Here is a 23,938-nt window from a genome sequence, read left to right on the forward strand (position 1 = left end):
CCTGCCGGTTGTGATTATCGACCTCAACACCGAGTTTGCTTTTCCCCTGCTTTTGCCTTTTGTAGCTGTTTCCTGGACTGTCTGACTCGCCTCTGCCTGCACCACTGAATTAATCAAAGTCTATGCAAATTACTCTGCGCCTGGGTTTTGATCGGTACTCGTTTAGTTTGGTCTGATATACTAACATTTTTATATTGAATTTAATGGACGAAAGAAGAATATATTGACTTTAAACATTTTATTTTTTATTTATTGGAACAAGAATATAAAAAACTATGTGTTTTTTAAATCTTCATGAGAAACAATAAAATAAATCCTTTCAAAATATAAATTATTGAATTAAACTATTCAATCAAAAATAAATTCAACCTTTTGAAGAAGAAATAATTTAATTGTTGTTCATTATTGAATTAAAACCTACATTTCAATGAAATATTCAACATTAATAACCTTGAATGAATTCAACATTGTGACGCCACTGATCACCATCATCATCATCACCATCACCATCATCATCATCACCATCATCATCATCATCATCACCATCATCATCATCACCATCACCATCATCATCACCATCATCATCACTATCATCATCATCATCATCACCATCATCATCATCACCATCATCATCATCATCATCATCACCATCATCACCATCATCATCATCATCATCATCATCTTCTTCATCTTCTTCATCTTCTTCATCATCATCATCATCTTCATCATCTTCTTCATCATCATCATCATCACCATCATCACCATCATCATCATCATCATCATCTTCTTCATCTTCTTCATCATCATCATCATCTTCATCATCTTCTTCATCATCATCATCATCACCATCATCACCATCATCATCATCATCATCATCATCATCATCACCATCATCATCATCATCATCATCATCATCATCATCACCATCATCATCATCATCACCATCATGGATGAACTAAAGTCTAACGACCCAGAACTAGTTCTGCATCACGACTGGTTCGAGTCTCAAGATGAGGACGTTTGAATGTTGGAACGAAAGAGAGATTTTTATATTTGAGTCTCTATTGGACGACGGCAGTGAAACGACAGTGATAAGAACGTTAGAGAAGAAGTTACACAACCATTGACTGAGTGCACACATCTACACACAACAAGTCCAGAGAGAAGGCGTGAGACACGAGACAAGAACTCACGGATGCAAGTGGGCTGCGATCCGGTCCAGGTGAGGTCTGGCAGGCAGACCCGGGTCGTGGAGCCCTGGATGATGTGTCCCTGCTGGCACAGGAAGTCCACGCGGCTGCCCACCTGGTACCAGAGAGAGAGTCCACACCGGACCCGGGATCACTTAAAGTCCACACAATCATGTGATGATTTGAAGATTTGAAGATTTAAAGATTTAAAGAGTGAAAACACTGTAACATCAGGTACCATCATCTCTCGGACAAACTTGGATTCTCAGTCTCTTGTTCCCTTTGACTCGACTCCACGCACCAGTGGAAGGTCAGCCAAGGTCACGGCTGACTTCATCTAAACCTCATCCTTGACGATGATATGTTCGGTGAACGTTTCTTACCTTGAACCCTGTCGTGTAATTCATGAAGCCGTTCTCAGGCGTCCCTGGATTCTCACACGTGGTTCTGGTCGGCTCTGAAACCAGAATCAAAACATTAACGACTTCATCTGCACACACACACACACATACACACACATGCACGCACGCATGCACGCACACACACAAACAAGTTAATTAAATATTATAAATATTAAAAATATAACAATTACAACCTTCACTTCACAATAATGACAACCTTAACAACAACAATAATAACAGTAACAACAACACAAATAATGACAACCTTAACAACAAAAATAATAACAGTAACAACAACACAAATAATGACAACCTTAACAACAACAATAATAAAAGTAACAACAACACAAATACTGACTACATTAACAAAAACACAAATAATGACAACCTTAACAACAACAACAATAACAACATTAACAACAACAATAAACATTAACAACAACAATAATAACAGTAACAACAACATAACGAATGACAACATTAACAACAACACAAATAATGACAACCTTAATGACAACAATAACAACAACAATAATAACAACATTAACAACAACAACAATAACAGTAACAAAAACATAACGAATGACAACATTAACAGCAACACAAATAATGACAACCTTAATGACAACAATAACAACAACATTAACCACAACAACAATAATAACAACAACATTAACAACAACAACAATAATAACAACAACATTAACAACAACAACAATAATAATAACAACATTAACAACAACAACAATAACAACATTAACAACAATAACAGTAACAACAACATAACGAATGACAACATTAACAACAACACAAATAATGACAACCTTAACGACAACAATAACAACAATAACAATAATAATAACAACATTAACAATAACAACAATAACAACATTAACAACAATAACAGTAACAACAACATAACGAATGACAACATTAACAACAACACAAATAATGACAACCTTAACGACAACAATAACAACAACAACAATAATAATAACAACATTAACAATAACACAAATAGTGACAATAGTAACAACAACAATGTGATTCATAGACAAACAATAGAAACAACAACAATGTTAATGGTAACATAAGACTAATAATAACATTGATGTTAATAATAAAAACAAAATAGATAAATACAAATACATTTGGTTAAAAACAATAAGTTTCACAAAATAAAATGATTTTTATTTTCTACTCTTGTTCAGTCGTTTTACAGAAAACAAATAATTTGAAATAAAAGTGAATAATAAGAAATGTTGTGGAGTCGAGTTGAGATTCTCATCATTACTTTCATATAAATGATTTTATTTGTTATCTTTATTGTTATCATGTCTCTGAAGATCTTTCTCTTCACTGGCTTCCGTCTCCTGACAACACTGTTAGCTCGCGGCGCACGACTGTAATCTCGCTCAAACGCCAGCTGCTGAACAGTCGCAGCTTCACACGAGTCCACGAGTTATTAATCACGGGAAACATCTGAACTACCATCGGAGGTCGTTGTCAAGATGAAACGCCGCCACAGGAAGAAAGAACAACCCTGAGATTGGAGGAGCTACAGTGCATAAATCAGCCTGGACTTAATGGCACACCAGCCTCTGCTGGACCTGCTGGTGCTGGGAATTGAACTGGCAACCTTCCAGCCTCACGCCACTAACTCTTGTGGATGTTTGGAGCAGAACCTGGTGAGACTCGTGTTTATGGTCCAGTTGAAATATTAAAGCGGTTCTGCTGCGTCCAACACACCTGAACTTACCTCGGATTAAAGAAAGATTCTCTTCAACTTTGATCAGTTGAACAGAAACGATGAAGATAAACAAGTGTTTCAGTGCAGCAGCTGTTTTCATCTAATACACGTGTTCGTGTTACATGTGGAAACATCTGATGCGTTCTATGAGTCTGTCGACGCTCGACGGACACTAACACGCTTGATGTGTGTTATTAACATGTTTGACTTCATATCAAGAAACAGAGGTTCACGTTACACATGAATCCCATAATATGTAGAAGAAACCGTGAACTGATAATGAGGATAAGAACCTTGAGCACAGTGGCAAAAAAAAGAAGAAGTAAAATATAATTAAAATAGCAACCTTAAAACATTGATGAACACATGAAAGTTGTTTAATTTGAGCTAGTTTTTTTTAAACTAGTGTTTGAAGCTTCATGACACAGTGTCATATAAAATAGCTCAGTAGGTGGAGCTCTATGTTTGAAAAATGAATTGAAGTTGTGATAAAATAGCTTCTCAAAGTTGTTGTGTTGTTGGCTAATGACACTGTTTCATGAAGCTTCATCAACACATCACTACCATCTAGTGGACTCTGAAGATAGTGACACTGTTTCATGAAGCTTCATCGAAACATCACTACCATCTAGTGGACTCAGAAGATAATGACACTGTTTCATGAAGCTTCATCAACACATCACTACCATCTAGTGGACTCTGAAGATAATGACACTGTTTCATGAAGCTTCATCAACACATCACTACCATCTAGTGGACTCTGAAGATAGTGACACTGTTTCATGAAGCTTCATCGAAACATCACTACCATCTAGTGGACTCAGAAGATAATGACACTGTTTCATGAAGCTTCATCAACACATCACTACCATCTAGTGGACTCTGAAGATAATGACACTGTTTCATGAAGCTTCATCAACACATCACTACCATCTAGTGGACTCTGAAGATAATGACACTGTTTCATGAAGCTTCATCGACGCATAACTACCATCTAGTGGACTCTGAAGATAATGTTTCATGAAGCTTCATCGACACATCTCTACCATCTAGTGGACTCTGAAGATAATGACACTGTTTCATGAAGCTTCATTGACACATCACTACCATCTAGTTGACTCGAAAGATAATTACACTGTTTCATGAATCTTCATCGACACATCACTACCATCTAGTGGACTCTGAAGATAATGACACTGTTTCATGAAGCTTCATCAACACATCACTACCATCTAGTGGACTCTGAAGATAATGACACTGTTTCATGAAGCTTCATCAACACATCACTACCATCTAGTGGACTCTGAAGATAATGACACTGTTTCAAGAAGCTTCATCAACACATCACTACCATCTAGTGGACTCTGAAGATAATGACACTGTTTCATGAAGCTTCATTGACACATCACTACCATCTAGTGGACTCTGAAGATAATGACACTGTTTCATGAAGCTTCATCGACACATCAATACCATCTAGTGGACTCTGAAGATAATGACACTGTTTCAAGAAGCTTCATCAACACATCACTACCATCTAGTGGACTCTGAAGATAATGACACTGTTTCATGAAGCTTCATTGACACATCACTACCATCTAGTGGACTCTGAAGATAATGACACTGTTTCATGAAGCTTCATCGACACATCTCTACCATCTAGTGGACTCTGAAGATAATGACACTGTTTCATGAAGCTTCATTGACACATCACTACCATCTAGTTGACTCGAAAGATAATTACACTGTTTCATGAATCTTCATCGACACATCACTACCATCTAGTGGACTCTGAAGATAATGACACTGTTTCATGAAGCTTCATCAACACATCACTACCATCTAGTGGACTCTGAAGATAATGACACTGTTTCATGAAGCTTCATCAACACATCACTACCATCTAGTGGACTCTGAAGATAATGACACTGTTTCAAGAAGCTTCATCAACACATCACTACCATCTAGTGGACTCTGAAGATAATGACACTGTTTCATGAAGCTTCATTGACACATCACTACCATCTAGTGGACTCTGAAGATAATGACACTGTTTCATGAAGCTTCATCAACACATCACTACCATCTAGTGGACTCTGAAGATAATGACACTGTTTCATGAAGCTTCATCAACACATCACTACCATCTAGTGGACTCTGAAGATAATGACACTGTTTCAAGAAGCTTCATCAACACATCACTACCATCTAGTGGACTCTGAAGATAATGACACTGTTTCAAGAAGCTTCATCAACACATCACTACCATCTAGTGGACTCTGAAGATAATGACACTGTTTCATGAAGCTTCATCAACACATCACTACCATCTAGTGGACTCTGAAGATAATGACACTGTTTCATGAAGCTTCATCGACGCATAACTACCATCTAGTGGACTCTGAAGATAATGACACTGTTTCATGAAGCTTCATTGACACATCACTACCATCTAGTTGACTCGAAAGATAATTACACTGTTTCATGAATCTTCATCGACACATCACTACCATCTAGTGGACTCTGAAGATAATGACACTGTTTCATGAAGCTTCATCAACACATCACTACCATCTAGTGGACTCTGAAGATAATGACACTGTTTCATGAAGCTTCATCAACACATCACTACCATCTAGTGGACTCTGAAGATAATGACACTGTTTCAAGAAGCTTCATCAACACATCACTACCATCTAGTGGACTCTGAAGATAATGACACTGTTTCATGAAGCTTCATTGACACATCACTACCATCTAGTGGACTCTGAAGATAATGACACTGTTTCATGAAGCTTCATCGACACATCAATACCATCTAGTGGACTCTGAAGATAATGACACTGTTTCAAGAAGCTTCATCAACACATCACTACCATCTAGTGGACTCTGAAGATAATGACACTGTTTCATGAAGCTTCATTGACACATCACTACCATCTAGTGGACTCTGAAGATAATGACACTGTTTCATGAAGCTTCATCGACACATCTCTACCATCTAGTGGACTCTGAAGATAATGACACTGTTTCATGAAGCTTCATTGACACATCACTACCATCTAGTTGACTCGAAAGATAATTACACTGTTTCATGAATCTTCATCGACACATCACTACCATCTAGTGGACTCTGAAGATAATGACACTGTTTCATGAAGCTTCATCAACACATCACTACCATCTAGTGGACTCTGAAGATAATGACACTGTTTCATGAAGCTTCATCAACACATCACTACCATCTAGTGGACTCTGAAGATAATGACACTGTTTCAAGAAGCTTCATCAACACATCACTACCATCTAGTGGACTCTGAAGATAATGACACTGTTTCATGAAGCTTCATTGACACATCACTACCATCTAGTGGACTCTGAAGATAATGACACTGTTTCATGAAGCTTCATCAACACGTCACTACCATCTAGTGGACTCTGAAGATAATGTTTCATGGTCAACACTCACCGATACAGCGCGGTTGAGATCCGCTCCAGGTCCCGTCCTCCTGGCACAAGCGTGAGGTCGATCCCACCAACACGTGAGGCGTCGTGCAGGCAAACGTCACCTCGGACTTGAAGATGAAACTACGACCTTCTCTTCTTCCTCTGGCGGGTGTTCCAGGGTCGCCACAGAACTTTGCTGAGGGTCAGAGAGGAGAAGGTTTATCGTCGGAGCTGAAGGCCGAGCGTGAGATGATGATTTAACCCTCGACCGGCGCCATCTAGAGATTCATTTCTTTGCTGTCGCGACACATGAGCATCACTGCAGCCACTAATCCTGGCGGCGCCGCTTCTAATTCAGAAATAATCATGTGTGGGAAGAACCTGCTGCAGTCAAACAACACCGTCTTCCACTGTCTGGAGGAAACTTCACGAACACGATCAACAACTGAGGAGAACTGAGACTACAGGAAGTCAAGAAGAGTCAAACGCCGACCTCGTCTATGTTAAAGGAGGGGAAGATACTCCTCAATACGTTGTGAGCTCAGATGGCAGTTGAATTTGATTGAACTGAGTCAATGTCTGTGGATTTTTGTTTGATTTCAATGTGTTTTTTTGTCAAGCTGTTTGTTTCAATGTTTTGGGTTTTCACTCATTTTTTTCTCTTCAAATGTGATCTTTATTTTGTTATTTCATTTTTTTTGGATGTTTAAATGTTTTCACTGTCATTTTACTTCACATTTTATTTTTCTATTATTTGTTATAAACTTAAAAACATTTTTTAAATCAATATTTTTTATTCATAGTGTTTCAAGATCTATGTCAGATCATTTAAAGAAATCATTTTCTAAAGTCAGTCTTTTCAATTGATCTTTTAAATTCAATATATATGTTGTTATAACAGAGTCTCCAGACAAACCAACAGAGCTCAGAGCTACTGGATCAATACTTCAGCCAATCAAGTGACAGGTAGTCGATCATGTGACGGGTCTAATATTGAATTTAAAAATATATATTTTTGAATTGATGTAATTATCTTCACGTATAAAACAACATGTTAGAAACATTAAAAAAATCATTTGAAATGTAAAATCCATTAAAGATTCTGACGCCGCTGTCGTCCAAATATGGTAAACGAAGGTCGCCGGACGCGGCCGTGAAGGTCGCGCAGCTTCCATCATCTCTACAGCAGCATGTTTGCGAGGTCGTGGAGCAGCTCCTCAAGGTCGCAGCTTCATTGCTGCTCATCAGTGACGCTTTAATTGGACTCGGCCTCGACGAGGCTCGTTCGCGGCGCAGCTTCTTCAATTTTCCTCAATTTTCTTCTCCGCGACGTCTAATCAAATCGAGCGGAACAAGCGTTTCCCGGCGAGGAGCCGAACCACTTGTCCCGCCGTCCTATTGGATAAAAACCCGGGTCGGTCCTGCAGCGCCGGCGCCGCCACAGGTGCCTCGGCGAGGAGGTCTGTGGACGCAGATAACTTTCTCTGGAACTCCTGACAGAAGACGATTAGAATCCAGCCTCGTCTGAGAGAAGCCATTACTGCCTCCACTATCTCAGACACCGTTTCTCCATCTTGTCCTGGAGGTCCTGGTCGCTGCTGCTCACACGGGTCCAGACGAGCTCGGATCAGAACCAGACGTCAGCACTCAACAGAGTTCTATCCATCTCTACACGGGGCGATGAAACATCGTTTTTAAATCCAACATGGGAGTAAAAAACGACTGACGTTGGAAAAACATTCACATTAAGAAGATATTGTCAAACAACAGGAATAAATACAATCAAATCAACATTAATTTAGTTCATTTAAAGAACAAATAATGTTTGTATTTATTGGAATGATCAAAATGAAGATCTGTAGTTAGCATCGTTAGCCACGAGCTAAGCTAGCTAGTGTAGCGTGAAGTTAAAAATGTTACTTTACGTTACAGTAACACATAAATTAATAAATGCATTTATATTTTAGAGTCAGAATCAGAGTCAGAGTCATAGTGAGATCCACGAGTCAGTGTCAGAAAATTAAGATTCTCATCTGTAGTTAGCATCGTTAGCCACAAGCTTAGCTAGCAAGTATAGCATTAAGTTAAAAATGTTACTTTACGTTACAGTAACACATAAATTGATAAATACATTTATATTTTTGAGTCAGAATGAGAGTCAGAGTCAGAGTCATAGTGAGATCCACGAGTCAGTGTCAGAAAATTAAGATTCTCACCTGTAGTTAGCATCGTTAGCCATGAGCTAAGCTAGCTAGTATAGCGTTAAATTAAAATGTTACTTTTCATTACAGTAACACATAAATAAATACATCTATAATTTAGAGTCAGATCCATTAGTCAGAGTCATAGTGAGATCCATGAGTCAGTCAGAAATGTAAGATTCTCATCTGTAGTTAGCATCGTTAGCCACGAGCTAAGCTAGCTAGTGTAGCGTTAAGTTAAAAATGTTACTTAATGTTACAGTAAAACATAAATGAATATATACATTAATCATTTGGAGTCAGAATGAGAGTCAGAGTCAGATTCATGAGTCAAAGTCATAGAATGAAGATTCTTACCTGTAGTTAGCATCGTTAGCCATGAGCTAAGCTAGCTAGTTTAGCGTTACATTAAAATGTTACTTTACATTACAGTAAAACATGATTAATTACATCTATAGTTTAGAGTCAGAGTCAGATCCATTTGTCAGAGTCATAGTGAGATCCATGAGTCAGTCAGAGAATTAAGATTCTCCTCCATAGTTAGTATCGTTAGCCACGAGCTAAGCTAGCAAGTATAGCGTTAAGTTAAAAATGTTACTTTACAGTGTAACATAAATGAATGAATAAACAATTTCTCCAACAGTTTATTGGTTGTTATTGTTGTTTTAAAACAATTTTATTTTCCACTGTAATCATAGATGGAGTTTTAACAGAATTAAAATAAAACATTTTATTTTTTCTTCATAAATATTTAACTCTTTTTGTTATTTTGTTGCTCTTGATATTTTCATTGATTGTGTTGTTTTGTGTTACTGTGATCAGTTGTCATTATATTCAAATATAATTAAAATATAATGACATCATAACATATTAATACATCAAATATCTATGTATTACATGAATAAGACGTTTTATATATGAAGCTCATGGAAGAATTATTCATGTTCTGGATGGAAACGAGTTAAATTGTCGTTTCATATTAAAATAAAGGTTTTAAAACAAAACTTCAATCTTTTCGGATCTTTTTGATTACATTTGCAGAGATATTAGTTTTTGACAGAAGATGAGACTCGGAAGGTTTGGTTTCTATGACGACACGTTCTTGACGGCTGGAAGTATTTCATGGACGGAGATCCATGAGTCACAGTCAGATCCATGAGTCAGTCAGATCCATAAGTCACAGTCAGATCCATGAGTCACAGTCAGATCCATGAGTCAGTCAGATCCATAAGTCACAGTCAGATCCATGAGTCACAGTCAGATCCATGAGTCAGTCAGATCCATGAGTCACAGTCAGATCCATGAGTCAGTCAGATCCATGAGTCACAGTCAGATCCATGAGTCACAGTCAGATCCATGAGTCAAAGTCAGATCCATGAGTCACAGTCAGATCCATGAGTCACAGTCAGATCCATGAGTCACAGTCAGATCCATGAGACACAGTCAGATCCATGAGTCACAGTCAGATCCATGAGTCACAGTCAGATCCATGAATCACAGTCAGATCCATGAGTCACAGTCAGATCCATGAGTCACAGTCAGATCCATGAAACACAGTCAGATCCATGAGTCACAGTCAGATCCATGAATCACAGTCAGATCCATGAGTCAGTCAGATCCATGAGTCACATTCAGATCCATGAGTCACAGTCAGATCCATGAAACACAGTCAGATCCATGAGTCAAAGTCACATCCATGAGTCACAGTCAGATCCATGAGTCACAGTCAGATCCATGAGTCAAAGTCACATCCATGAGTCACAGTCACATCCATGAATCACAGTCAGATCCATGAGTCACAGTCAGATCCATGAATCAAAGTCAGATCCATGAGTCACAGTCAGATCCATGAGTCACAGTCAGATCCATGAGTCAAAGTCAGATCCATGAGTCACAGTCAGATCAAAGTCAGATCCATGAGTGACAGTCAGATCCATGAGTCACAGTCAGATCCATGAGTCAAAGTCAGATCCATGAGTCACAGTCAGATCCATGAGTCAGTCAGATCCATGAGTCACAGTCAGATCCATGAGTCACAGTCAGATCCATGAGTCACAGTCAGATCCATGAGTCACAGTCAGATCCATGAGTCACAGTCAGATCCATGAATCAAAGTCAGATCCATGAGTCACAGTCAGATCCATGAGTCACAGTCAGATCCATGAGTCACAGTCAGATTCATGAGTCAGTCAGATCCATGAGTCACAGTCAGATCCATGAATCACAGTCAGATCCATGAGTCAAAGTCAGATCCATGAGTCACAGTCAGATCCATGAGTCACAGTCAGATCCATGAGTCAGTCAGATCCATGAGTCACAGTCAGATCCATGAGTCACAGTCAGATCCATGAATCAAAGTCAGATCCATGAGTCACAGTCAGATCCATGAGTCACAGTCAGATCCATGAGTCACAGTCAGATCCATGAGTCACAGTCAGATCCATGAATCACAGTCAGATCCATGAATCAAAGTCAGATCCATGAGTCACAGTCAGATCCATGAGTCACAGTCAGATCCATGAGTCACAGTCAGATCCATGAGTCACAGTCAGATCCATGAGTCACAGTCAGATCCATGAGTCACAGTCAGATCCATGAATCACAGTCAGATCCATGAATCAAAGTCAGATCCATGAGTCACAGTCAGATCCATGAGTCACAGTCAGATCAAAGTCAGATCCATGAGTGACAGTCAGATCCATGAGTCACAGTCAGATCCATGAGTCAAAGTCAGATCCATGAGTCACAGTCAGATCCATGAGTCACAGTCAGATCCATGAGTCAGTCAGATCCATAAGTCACAGTCAGATCCATGAGTCACAGTCAGATCCATGAGTCAGTCAGATCCATGAGTCACAGTCAGATCCATGAGTCAGTCAGATCCATGAGTCACAGTCAGATCCATGAGTCACAGTCAGATCCATGAGTCAAAGTCAGATCCATGAGTCACAGTCAGATCCATGAGTCACAGTCAGATCCATGAGTCACAGTCAGATCCATGAGACACAGTCAGATCCATGAGTCACAGTCAGATCCATGAGTCACAGTCAGATCCATGAATCACAGTCAGATCCATGAAACACAGTCAGATCCATGAGTGACAGTCAGATCCATGAGTCACAGTCAGATCCATGAATCACAGTCAGATCCATGAGTCAGTCAGATCCATGAGTCACATTCAGATCCATGAGTCACAGTCAGATCCATGAAACACAGTCAGATCCATGAGTCAAAGTCACATCCATGAGTCACAGTCAGATCCATGAGTCACAGTCAGATCCATGAGTCAAAGTCACATCCATGAATCACAGTCAGATCCATAAGTCAAAGTCAGATCCATGAGTCACAGTCAGATCCATGAGTCACAGTCAGATCCATGAGTCAAAGTCAGATCCATGAGTCACAGTCAGATCAAAGTCAGATCCATGAGTGACAGTCAGATCCATGAGTCACAGTCAGATCCATGAGTCAAAGTCAGATCCATGAGTCACAGTCAGATCCATGAGTCAGTCAGATCCATGAGTCACAGTCAGATCCATGAGTCACAGTCAGATCCATGAGTCACAGTCAGATCCATGAGTCACAGTCAGATCCATGAGTCACAGTCAGATCCATGAATCAAAGTCAGATCCATGAGTCACAGTCAGATCCATGAGTCACAGTCAGATCCATGAGTCACAGTCAGATTCATGAGTCAGTCAGATCCATGAGTCACAGTCAGATCCATGAATCACAGTCAGATCCATGAGTCAAAGTCAGATCCATGAGTCACAGTCAGATCCATGAGTCACAGTCAGATCCATGAGTCAGTCAGATCCATGAGTCACAGTCAGATCCATGAGTCACAGTCAGATCCATGAATCAAAGTCAGATCCATGAGTCACAGTCAGATCCATGAGTCACAGTCAGATCCATGAGTCACAGTCAGATCCATGAGTCACAGTCAGATCCATGAATCACAGTCAGATCCATGAATCAAAGTCAGATCCATGAGTCACAGTCAGATCCATGAGTCACAGTCAGATCCATGAGTCACAGTCAGATCCATGAGTCACAGTCAGATCCATGAGTCACAGTCAGATCCATGAATCACAGTCAGATCCATGAATCAAAGTCAGATCCATGAGTCACAGTCAGATCCATGAGTCACAGTCAGATCCATGAGTCAAAGTCAGATCCATGAGTCACAGTCAGATCCATGAGTCACAGTCAGATCCATGAGTCAGTCAGATCCATGAGTCAAAGTCAGATCCATGAGTCACAGTCAGATCCATGAGTCACAGTCAGATCCATGAAACACAGTCAGATCCATGAGTCACAGTCAGATCCATGAGTCACAGTCAGATCCATGAGTCACAGTCAGATCCATGAAACACAGTCAGATCCATGAGTCACAGTCAGATCCATGAGTCACAGTCAGATCCATGAGTCACAGTCAGATCCATGAAACACAGTCAGATCCATGAGTCACAGTCAGATCCATGAGTCACAGTCAGATCCATGAAACACAGTCAGATCCATGAGTCACAGTCAGATCCATGAATCACAGTCAGATCCATGAATCACAGTCAGATCCATGAGTCACAGTCAGATCCATGAGTCAAAGTCAGATCCATGAGTCACAGTCAGATCCATGAGTCAGTCAGATCCATGAGTCACAGTCAGATCCATGAGTCACAGTCAGATCCATGAGTCACAGTCAGATCCATGAGTCACAGTCAGATCCATGAGTCACAGTCAGATCCATGAATCAAAGTCAGATCCATGAGTCACAGTCAGATCCATGAGTCACAGTCAGATCCATGAGTCACAGTCAGATTCATGAGTCAGTCAGATCCATGAGTCACAGTCAGATCCATGAATCACAGTCAGATCCATGAGTCAAAGTCAGATCCATGAGTCACAGTCAGATCCATGAGTCACAGTCAGATCCATGAGTCAGTCAGATCCATGAGTCACAGTCAGATCCATGAGTCACAGTCAGATCCATGAATCAAAGTCAGATCCATGAGTCACAGTCAGATCCATGAGTCACAGTCAGATCCATGAGTCACAGTCAGATCCATGAGTCACAGTCAGATCCATGAATCACAGTCAGATCCATGAATCAAAGTCAGATCCATGAGTCACAGTCAGATCCATGAGTCACAGTCAGATCCATGAGTCACAGTCAGATCCATGAGTCACAGTCAGATCCATGAGTCACAGTCAGATCCATGAATCACAGTCAGATCCATGAATCAAAGTCAGATCCATGAGTCACAGTCAGATCCATGAGTCACAGTCAGATCCATGAGTCAAAGTCAGATCCATGAGTCACAGTCAGATCCATGAGTCACAGTCAGATCCATGAGTCAGTCAGATCCATGAGTCAAAGTCAGATCCATGAGTCACAGTCAGATCCATGAGTCACAGTCAGATCCATGAAACACAGTCAGATCCATGAGTCACAGTCAGATCCATGAGTCACAGTCAGATCCATGAGTCACAGTCAGATCCATGAAACACAGTCAGATCCATGAGTCACAGTCAGATCCATGAGTCACAGTCAGATCCATGAGTCACAGTCAGATCCATGAAACACAGTCAGATCCATGAGTCACAGTCAGATCCATGAGTCACAGTCAGATCCATGAAACACAGTCAGATCCATGAGTCACAGTCAGATCCATGAATCACAGTCAGATCCATGAATCACAGTCAGATCCATGAGTCACAGTCAGATCCATGAGTCACAGTCAGATCCATGAGTCACAGTCAGATCCATGAGTCACAGTCAGATCCATGAGTCACAGTCAGATCCATGAATCAAAGTCAGATCCATGAGTCACAGTCAGATCCATGAGTCACAGTCAGATCCATGAGTCACAGTCAGATCCATGAGTCACAGTCAGATCCATGAGTCACAGTCAGATCCATGAGTCACAGTCAGATCCATGAGTCACAGTCAGATCCATGAAACACAGTCAGATCCATGAGTCACAGTCAGATCCATGAGTCACAGTCAGATCCATGAGTCAGTCAGATCCATGAGTCACAGTCAGATCATCCTCATCCTCATCATCTTCATCATCATCTTCATCTTCATCATCTTCATCATCATCTTCATCTTCATGTTCATCTTCATCATCATCATCATCCTCATCATCACATTCATCATCACCATCATCATCATCCTCATCATCATCTTCATCATCATCATCATCATCATCATCATCATCATCATCATCATCATCATCATCATCATCATCATCATCATCATCATCATCATCATCATGATTCAAGTCTTCATTCACTCCTGATCTTTTCATCTCCTTGTCTGAGCGTCATGAAGGTCTGAGCAAAACAAAAGCAGAGGAAACTCTTCTCCTCATTATTCAGCGTCTCCTCGTTAAGATTCCATCAATATTCAGACCTTCATTAATATCATTAACCTGAGGTCACCAGGAAAGTCATGTTCAGCCTCTGATTCATCAGCAGGAAGAACCAGGAACAGAAGCTTCAGTCAAATCTTATGAATGTATATCTTTCTATTCTCTCTGAGAATCTTCACCCATGTTCAAGACCAGACGTCAATCATGTTTCATGAAGCTTCATCACAACCATCTAGTGGACTCTGAAGATAATGACACTGTTTCATGAAGCTTCATCAACTCATCACTACCATCTAGTGGACTCTGAAAATAATGGCACTGTTTCATGAAGCTTCATCAACACATGACTACCATCTAGTGGACTCTGAAGATAATGACACTGTTTCATGAAGCTTCATCAACACATGACTACCATCTAGTGGACTCTGAAGATAATGACACTGTTTCATGAAGCTTCATCAACACATCACTACCATCTAGTGGACTCTGAAGATAATGACAGTGTTTCATGAAGCTTCATCAACACATGACTACCATCCAGTGGACTCTGAAGATAATGACACTGTTTCATGAAGCTTCATCAACACATCACTACCATCTAGTGGACTCTGAAGATAATGACACTGTTTCATGAAGCTTCATCAACACATCACTACCATCTAGTGGACTCTGAAGATAATGACACTGTTTCATGAAGCTTCATCAACACATGACTACCATCTAGTGGACTCTGAAGATAATGACACTGTTTCATGAAGCTTCATCAACACATGACTACCATCTAGTGGACTCTGAAGATAATGACAGTGTTTCATGAAGCTTCATCAACACATCACTACCATCTAGTGGACTCTGAAGATAATGACACTGTTTCATGAAGCTTCATCAACACATGACTACCATCTAGTGGACTCTGAAGATAATGACACTGTTTCATGAAGCTTCATCAACACATGACTACCATGTAGTGGACTCTGAAGATAATGACACTGTTTCATGAAGCTTCATCAACACATGACTACCATCTAGTGGACTCTGAAGATAATGACACTGTTTCATGAAGCTTCATCAACACATGACTACCATCTAGTGGACTCTGAAGATAATGACACTGTTTCATGAAGCTTCATCAACACATGACTACCATCTAGTGGACTCTGAAGATAATGACAGTGTTTCATGAAGCTTCATCAACACATCACTACCATCTAGTGGACTCTGAAGATAATGACACTGTTTCATGAAGCTTCATCAACACATCACTACCATCTAGTGGACTCTGAAGATAATGACACTGTTTCATGAAGCTTCATCAACACATAACTACCATCTAGTGGACTCTGAAGATAATGGCACTGTTTCATGAAGCTTCATCAACACATCACTACCATCTAGTGGACTCTGAAGATAATGACACTGTTTCATGAAGCTTCATCAACACATGACTACCATCTAGTGGACTCTGAAGATAATGACACTGTTTCATGAAGCTTCATCAACACATGACTACCATCTAGTGGACTCTGAAGATAATGACAGTGTTTCATGAAGCTCACATTTGAAGAGAAAGTAAAAATAATTGATGCTCAACATTGACTCTATTCTAGGATAATGATGTCACTTCCTGTGTCTCAGACTCTGGTTCAGCTAAAGATGCAACACGTGGTTTAGAAACTTCTCACAGGAACGATGTTGTCCTTAAAGTCCATGTTCTGCTGCTCGATCCTGGAACTTAATTCAATCTCAAGTTTCTCATCCTGATGATGTTTGCAGTTAAAGACCAGGACGCTCGTTTCTTCGCCTCCAGAAATGTCAAGCGGGCCGTTTGCGTCGACACTTCCTCCATAACTCTCGTCGTGAATCGGTGAAAAGGTGACTCACGTAAGCACTGAGGCAGCTCGCCGATCCACCTGCCGTCGCCGGCACAGGTGAGCACGGCGGGAAACGACAGCTCGTAGCCGGAGACGCAGCCGAAGCTGACGCTGGTGCCCCAGTCCAGCACCGAGCCCTGCTGCTGACCGTTAGCCAGCGGCGGCGGCGCCGGACACGTGACCACTGCGGAGAAGAAGAAGAAGAAAGTTGAGCAGGAAGAACCTTTAGAACAGACACTAAATCACAGGAGTCGCAGAAGGACGTTCAAAGTGTGACAGAGTTTCTGCTCCGTGATTTAACTGACGGCAGCTCAGTGGAGCTAAAGGTCGAATTAATAACTGCTGCGTCTGTTCTGGTGACTGGAGGAGGAAGTTAAAGTTAGAAGTTAGAACAGGTTTACTCAGGAACGACTGAAACAAACAATAATTAATATACTGATATAAGAAGGCAGTTTGGTAAATAAATATAAAAGTATAAATAATAATAATAATATACCGTTATAAGAAGGAAGTTTGGTAAATAAATATAAAAGTATAATTAATAATAATTAATATACCGTCATAAGAAGGAAGTTTGGTAAATAAATATAAAAGTATAAATAATAATAATTAATATACTGATATAAGAAGGCAGTTTGGTAAATAAATATAAAAGTATAAATAATAATAATTAATATACTGTTATAAGAAGGAAGTTTGGTAAATAAATATAAAAGTATAAATAATAATAATTAATATACCGTTATAAGAAGGAAGTTTGGTAAATAAATATAAAAGTATAATTAATAATAATTAATATACCGTTATAAGAAGGAAGTTTGGTAAATAAATATAAAAGTATAATTAATAATAATTAATATACCGTTATAAGAAGGAAGTTTGGTAAATAAATATAAAAGTATAATTAATAATAATTAATATACCGTTATAAGAAGGAAGTTTGGTAAATAAATATAAAAGTATAAATAATAATAATAATATACCTTTATAAGAAGGAAGTTTGGTAAATAAATATAAAAGTATAATTAATAATAATTAATATACCGTCATAAGAAGGAAGTTTGGTAAACAAATATAAAAGTATAAATAATAATAATTAATATACCTTTATAAGAAGGAAGTTTGGTAAATAAATATAAAAGTATAAATAATAATAATTAATATACCGTCATAAGAAGGAAGTTTGGTAAATAAATATAAAAGTATAAATAATAATTAATTAACTGTTATAGAATAATATATATTAATTAATATAAAGCCCAACGTTTAAAAAAAATGTTGAATAGAAATTCTTAAATGCTCTAAACACTTACAAATACTATTAAACATAAAAATATTTATATTTTTAAAATAAAATAGTAATGTATTTATTAAAAGGAATAATAATAAAGTGGTGACACAAATGATCAGTTACATCAACATTCATTTATTTACTTTAATATATAAATAAATGCTCTTTTTTTCTGTTTTTAATGTTAAATTATTCATTTCTGCTTCAAGGTTTTTACGAAAAAGATCAAGTGAAGATTTTCCTGATGATATAAGACTCGATGTTTATAAATGTTCGTCCACATGAACCTGAACTTCCTCGTCTGACCTCAAGACGTTTCAAATCAGCTGTTTTGATTGACACACGTCTGATCCAATCCAATCTCTTACTGCTCCAGTCGATGGGCGGAGCTTAGGAGAAAGAAAGCGTCCCATTGGTTGACCTTGTCTAGGACTGAGTGAACTGATGACATCATCACTCTGTGACAATAAACATCGTCGTCAGAGAGTTTTAAAGAGTTTTCTCCGTTTTGTTCTCGTGATAAACAAGTTTTTCTTATTTCAATGGAGTTAGGAAGTGAAGGAAGTGAAGAGAAGTTCTTAGGATTTACTCGAGCCTGAAGCTGTGACTCAGACCAGAGAGAAAGAAAGGGAGGATGAAGAAAGCAGGGGTGTCAGGGAGGGCTGGAGATGTGGAGAGTGACCCCGTTTTAATAAGTCTAAGCTGCATTAATGTCTCTGGACCTTCACAATAATTCTCTGCTGCGACTTAGAAAGTGTCATGAAGGCAGAAACTAACCATGAAGAGACTTCTTATCCTCTCAGAATACTTCATAGAAATACTTTTTAATACCAGAAAATACTTCTCAAGGTGAGGTGAGAAGTAAATTGTTTGATTATAGTTGAAAATTGTTTGATTATAGTTGAAAATTGTTTGATTTTAGTTGAAAATTGTTTGATTATAGTTGAAAATTGTTTGATTATAGTTGATAATTGTTTGATTTTAGTTGAAATTGTTTGATTATAGTTGAAAATTGTTTGATTATATTTGAAAATTGTTTGATTATATTTGAAAATTGTTGGATTAAAGTTGAAAATTGTTTGATTATAGTTGAAAATTGTTTGATTATATTTGAAAATTGTTTGATTATATTTGAAAATTGTTGGATTAAAGTTGAAAATTGTTTGATTATATTTGAAAATTGTTGGATTAAAGTTGAAAATTGTTTGATTATAGTTGAAAATTGTTTGATTATATTTGAAAATTGTTGGATTAAAGTTGAAAATTGTTTGATTATAGTTGAAAATTGTTTGATTATAGTTGAAAATTGTTTGATTTTAGTTGAAATTGTTTGATTATAGTTGAAAATTGTTTGATTTTAGTTGAAATTGTTTGATTATAGTTGAAAATTGTTTGATTATATTTGAAAATTGTTTGATTATATTTGAAAATTGTTGGATTAAAGTTGAAAATTGTTTGATTATAGTTGAAAATTGTTTGATTATATTTTAAAATTGTTGGATTAAAGTTGAAAATTGTTTGATTATAGTTGAAAATTGTTTGATTATATTTGAAAATTGTTGGATTAAAGTTGAAAATTGTTTGATTATAGTTGAAAATTGTTTGATTATAGTTGAAAATTGTTGGATTGAAGTTGAAAATTGTTGGATTATAGTTGAAAATTGTTTGATTATATTTGAAAATTGTTTGATTAAAATTGAAAATTGTTGGATTATAGTTGAAAAATGTTGGATTAAAGTTGAAAATTGTTGGATTATAGTTGAAAATTGTTTGATTATAGTTGAAAATTGTTTGATTATAGTTGAAAATTGTCTGAATAAAGTAGAAAATAAGAGAAAAGTCTCTTGTTTCCAGGAACATGTTGAACTTCCTGTTTCCTGACATCTGGTCCAATAAGATCATCGCTCTGAGATCGACTAGTGATGTCTGACAGTCACTGGTTCAAGTGCTCCAGATGATCAAGAGACTCTCCTTCATATCCGGAGAAACATGGGATTGTTTGAGATCTTGTGTTTGATCAGACCTCCTGCTGCTGTCATGGCGGGAGATGAAAAGACGACGATCTGCTCAGAGACTGTGACGTCAGAGAAGAACCAGCGACATGTTCATCGTGAACCAGGAAGTCACACGTCAGTTTGGATGAAGGTGAGGAAGTTCTTCACGTCTTCATTCAAGAGGCTCACGAGAGGAGAATCAATATTTAAACCTCTCGGATGATGATGTTGACACAGAAACACGATCGTTTAAACACTCCAGGAACACAGGGGGCGCTGTTTCCCTCGCACCAGTGCTGAAGAGAACTTCAACTGCACGTCTTAGCTCACGGTTTCAACAACTTAAAGTTGAATTCAAGACGTTTTTTAATGACATTCGAAATTAAATTGAAAAAAGTGTCACATGATCGTCTGAGCGTCACATGATCGTCTGTGTGTCACATGATCGTCTGAGCGTCACATGATCGTCTGAGCGTCACATGATCGTCTGAGCGTCACATGATCGTCTGAGCGTCACATGATCGTCTGTGTGTCACATGATCGTCTGAGCGTCACATGATCGTCTGAGCGTCACATGATCGTCTGAGCGTCACATGATCGTCTGTGTGTCACATGATCGTCTGAGCGTCACATGATCGTCTGTGTGTCACATGATCGTCTGTGCGTCACATGATCGTCTGTGTGTCACATGATCGCCTGAGCGTCACATGATCGTCTGAGCGTCACATGATCGTCTGAGCGTCACATGATCGTCTGTGTGTCACATGATCGTCTGAGCGTCACATGATCGTCTGTGTGTCACATGATCGTCTGAGCGTCACATGATCGTCTGAGCGTCACATGATCGTCTGAGCGTCACATGATCGTCTGTGTGTCACATGATCGTCTGAGCGTCACATGATCGTCTGAGCGTCACATGATCGTCTGAGCGTCACATGATCGTCTGAGCGTCACATGATCGTCTGAGCGTCACATGATCGTCTGAGCGTCACATGATCGTCTGAGCGTCACATGATCGTCTGAGCGTCACATGATCGTCTGAGCGTCACATGATCGTCTGAGCGTCACATGATCGTCTGTGCGTCACATGATCGTCTGTGTGTCACATGATCGTCTGAGCGTCACATGATCGTCTGTGCGTCACATGATCGTCTGTGTGTCACATGATCGTCTGTGCGTCACATGATCGTCTGTGTGTCACATGATCGTCTGTGTGTCACATGATCGTCTGAGTGTCACATGATCGTCTGTGTGTCACATGATCGTCTGTGCGTCACATGATCGTCTGTGTGTCACATGATCGTCTGTGCGTCACATGATCGTCTGAGCGTCACATGATCGTCTGTGCGTCACATGATCGTCTGAGCGTCACATGATCGTCTGTGCGTCACATGATCGTCTGTGTGTCACATGATCGTCTTTCTGTCACATGATCGTCTGAGCGTCACATGATCGTCTGAGTGTCACATGATCGTCTGTGCGTCACATGATCGTCTGTGCGTCACATGATCGTCTGTGTGTCACATGATCATCTGTGCGTCACATGATCGTCTGTGTGTCACATGATCGTCTGTGCGTCACATGATCGTCTGTGCGTCACATGATCGTCTGTGCGTCACATGATCGTCTGTGCGTCACATGATCGTCTGTGCGTCACATGATCGTCTGAGCGTCACATGATCGTCTGTGCGTCACATGATCGTCTGTGTGTCACATGATCATCTGTGTGTCACATGATCGTCTGTGTGTCACATGATCGTCTGTGTGTCACATGATCGTCTGAGCGTCACATGATCGTCTGTGCGTCACATGATCGTCTGTGCGTCACATGATCGTCTGTGCGTCACATGATCGTCTGAGCGTCACATGATCGTCTGTGTGTCACATGATCGTCTGTGCGTCACATGATCGTCTGTGTGTCACATGATCATCTGTGTGTCACATGATCGTCTGTGTGTCACATGATCGTCTGTGTGTCACATGATCGTCTGAGCGTCACATGATCGTCTGTGCGTCACATGATCGTCTGTGCGTCACATGATCGTCTGTGCGTCACATGATCGTCTGAGCGTCACATGATCGTCTGTGTGTCACATGATCGTCTGTGCGTCACATGATCGTCTGTGCGTCACATGATCGTCTGAGCGTCACATGATCGTCTGAGCGTCACATGATCGTCTGAGCGTCACATGATCGTCTGAGCGTCACATGATCGTCTGAGCGTCACATGATCGTCTGTGTGTCACATGATCGTCTGTGCGTCACATGATCGTCTGTGTGTCACATGATCGTCTGTGCGTCACATGATCGTCTGTGTGTCACATGATCGTCTGTGTGTCACATGATCGTCTGTGTGTCACATGATCGTCTGTGTGTCACATGATCGTCTGAGTGTCACATGATCGTCTGTGTGTCACATGATCGTCTGTGCGTCACATGATCGTCTGTGTGTCACATGATCGTCTGTGTGTCACATGATCGTCTGTGTGTCACATGATCGTCTGAGTGTCACATGATCGTCTGTGCGTCACATGATCGTCTGTGCGTCACATGATCGTCTGAGTGTCACATGATCGTCTGTGTGTCACATGATCGTCTGTGTGTCACATGATCGTCTGTGTGTCACATGATCGTCTGAGTGTCACATGATCGTCTGTGCGTCACATGATCGTCTGTGCGTCACATGATCGTCTGAGTGTCACATGATCGTCTGAGTGTCACATGATCGTCTGTGCGTCACATGATCGCCTGAGCGTCACATGATCGTCTGAGTGTCACATGATCGCCTGTGCGTCACATGATCGTCTGAGTGTCACATGATCGTCTGTGTGTCACATGATCGTCTGAGCGTCACATGATCGTCTGAGTGTCACATGATCGCCTGAGCGTCACATGATCGTCTGAGCGTCACATGATCGTCTGTGTGTCACATGATCGTCTGTGTGTCACATGATCGTCTGAGTGTCACATGATCGTCTGAGCGTCACATGATCGTCTGAGCGTCACATGATCGTCTGTGTGTCACATGATCGTCTGAGCGTCACATGATCGTCTGAGCGTCACATGATCGTCTGAGCGTCACATGATTGGCTCCCAGTTGAATCAGCATCTCTGTTGGTTTTGTCTGGAGACTCTATTATATCAATATTTGTATTGAATTTAAGAGACTATGAATTAAAAGATATTGAATTTAGTAAATATATAATTTAATGATTGGAATTATAATATTAAACTCTGTGTAAAAAAACAACAACTTTTCTTTAAAATATTCGATTTTTTTTTATTAAATTATATATTTAATGAATTAAATAATTAAAAAAACGAGAATGTTTGAAGATTTTAATGTTCAATATATTCAACATCCTGACACTTTATTTAAAGACTCATCAGAGAAAAAGATTCATCAGGTTCGTCGTCTC

The 23,938-nt window shown here is 39.6% G+C and overlaps 1 protein-coding gene across 1 annotated transcript in view; it reads right to left on the minus strand.

Annotated features, from left to right (window-relative positions):
- The window catches only part of LOC148063047 (CUB and sushi domain-containing protein 3-like), a 414,667-nt gene that overhangs the window by 31,862 nt on the left and 358,867 nt on the right, over positions 1-23,938 (minus strand). Inside the window, exons 60-63 of the mRNA XM_087812099.1 lie at positions 17,245-17,418; positions 6,811-6,984; positions 1,574-1,647; positions 1,194-1,305 (exon numbers count right to left, since the gene is read on the minus strand). Coding sequence (XP_087668225.1) covers positions 1,194-1,305; positions 1,574-1,647; positions 6,811-6,984; positions 17,245-17,418 — 534 coding nt within the window. The remainder of the gene's footprint in view (positions 1-1,193; positions 1,306-1,573; positions 1,648-6,810; positions 6,985-17,244; positions 17,419-23,938) is intronic.

Source organism: Callionymus lyra, chromosome 17 (assembly GCF_982586985.1).
Source record: "Callionymus lyra chromosome 17, fCalLyr1.hap1.1, whole genome shotgun sequence".
Lineage (NCBI taxonomy): Eukaryota > Metazoa > Chordata > Actinopteri > Syngnathiformes > Callionymidae > Callionymus > Callionymus lyra.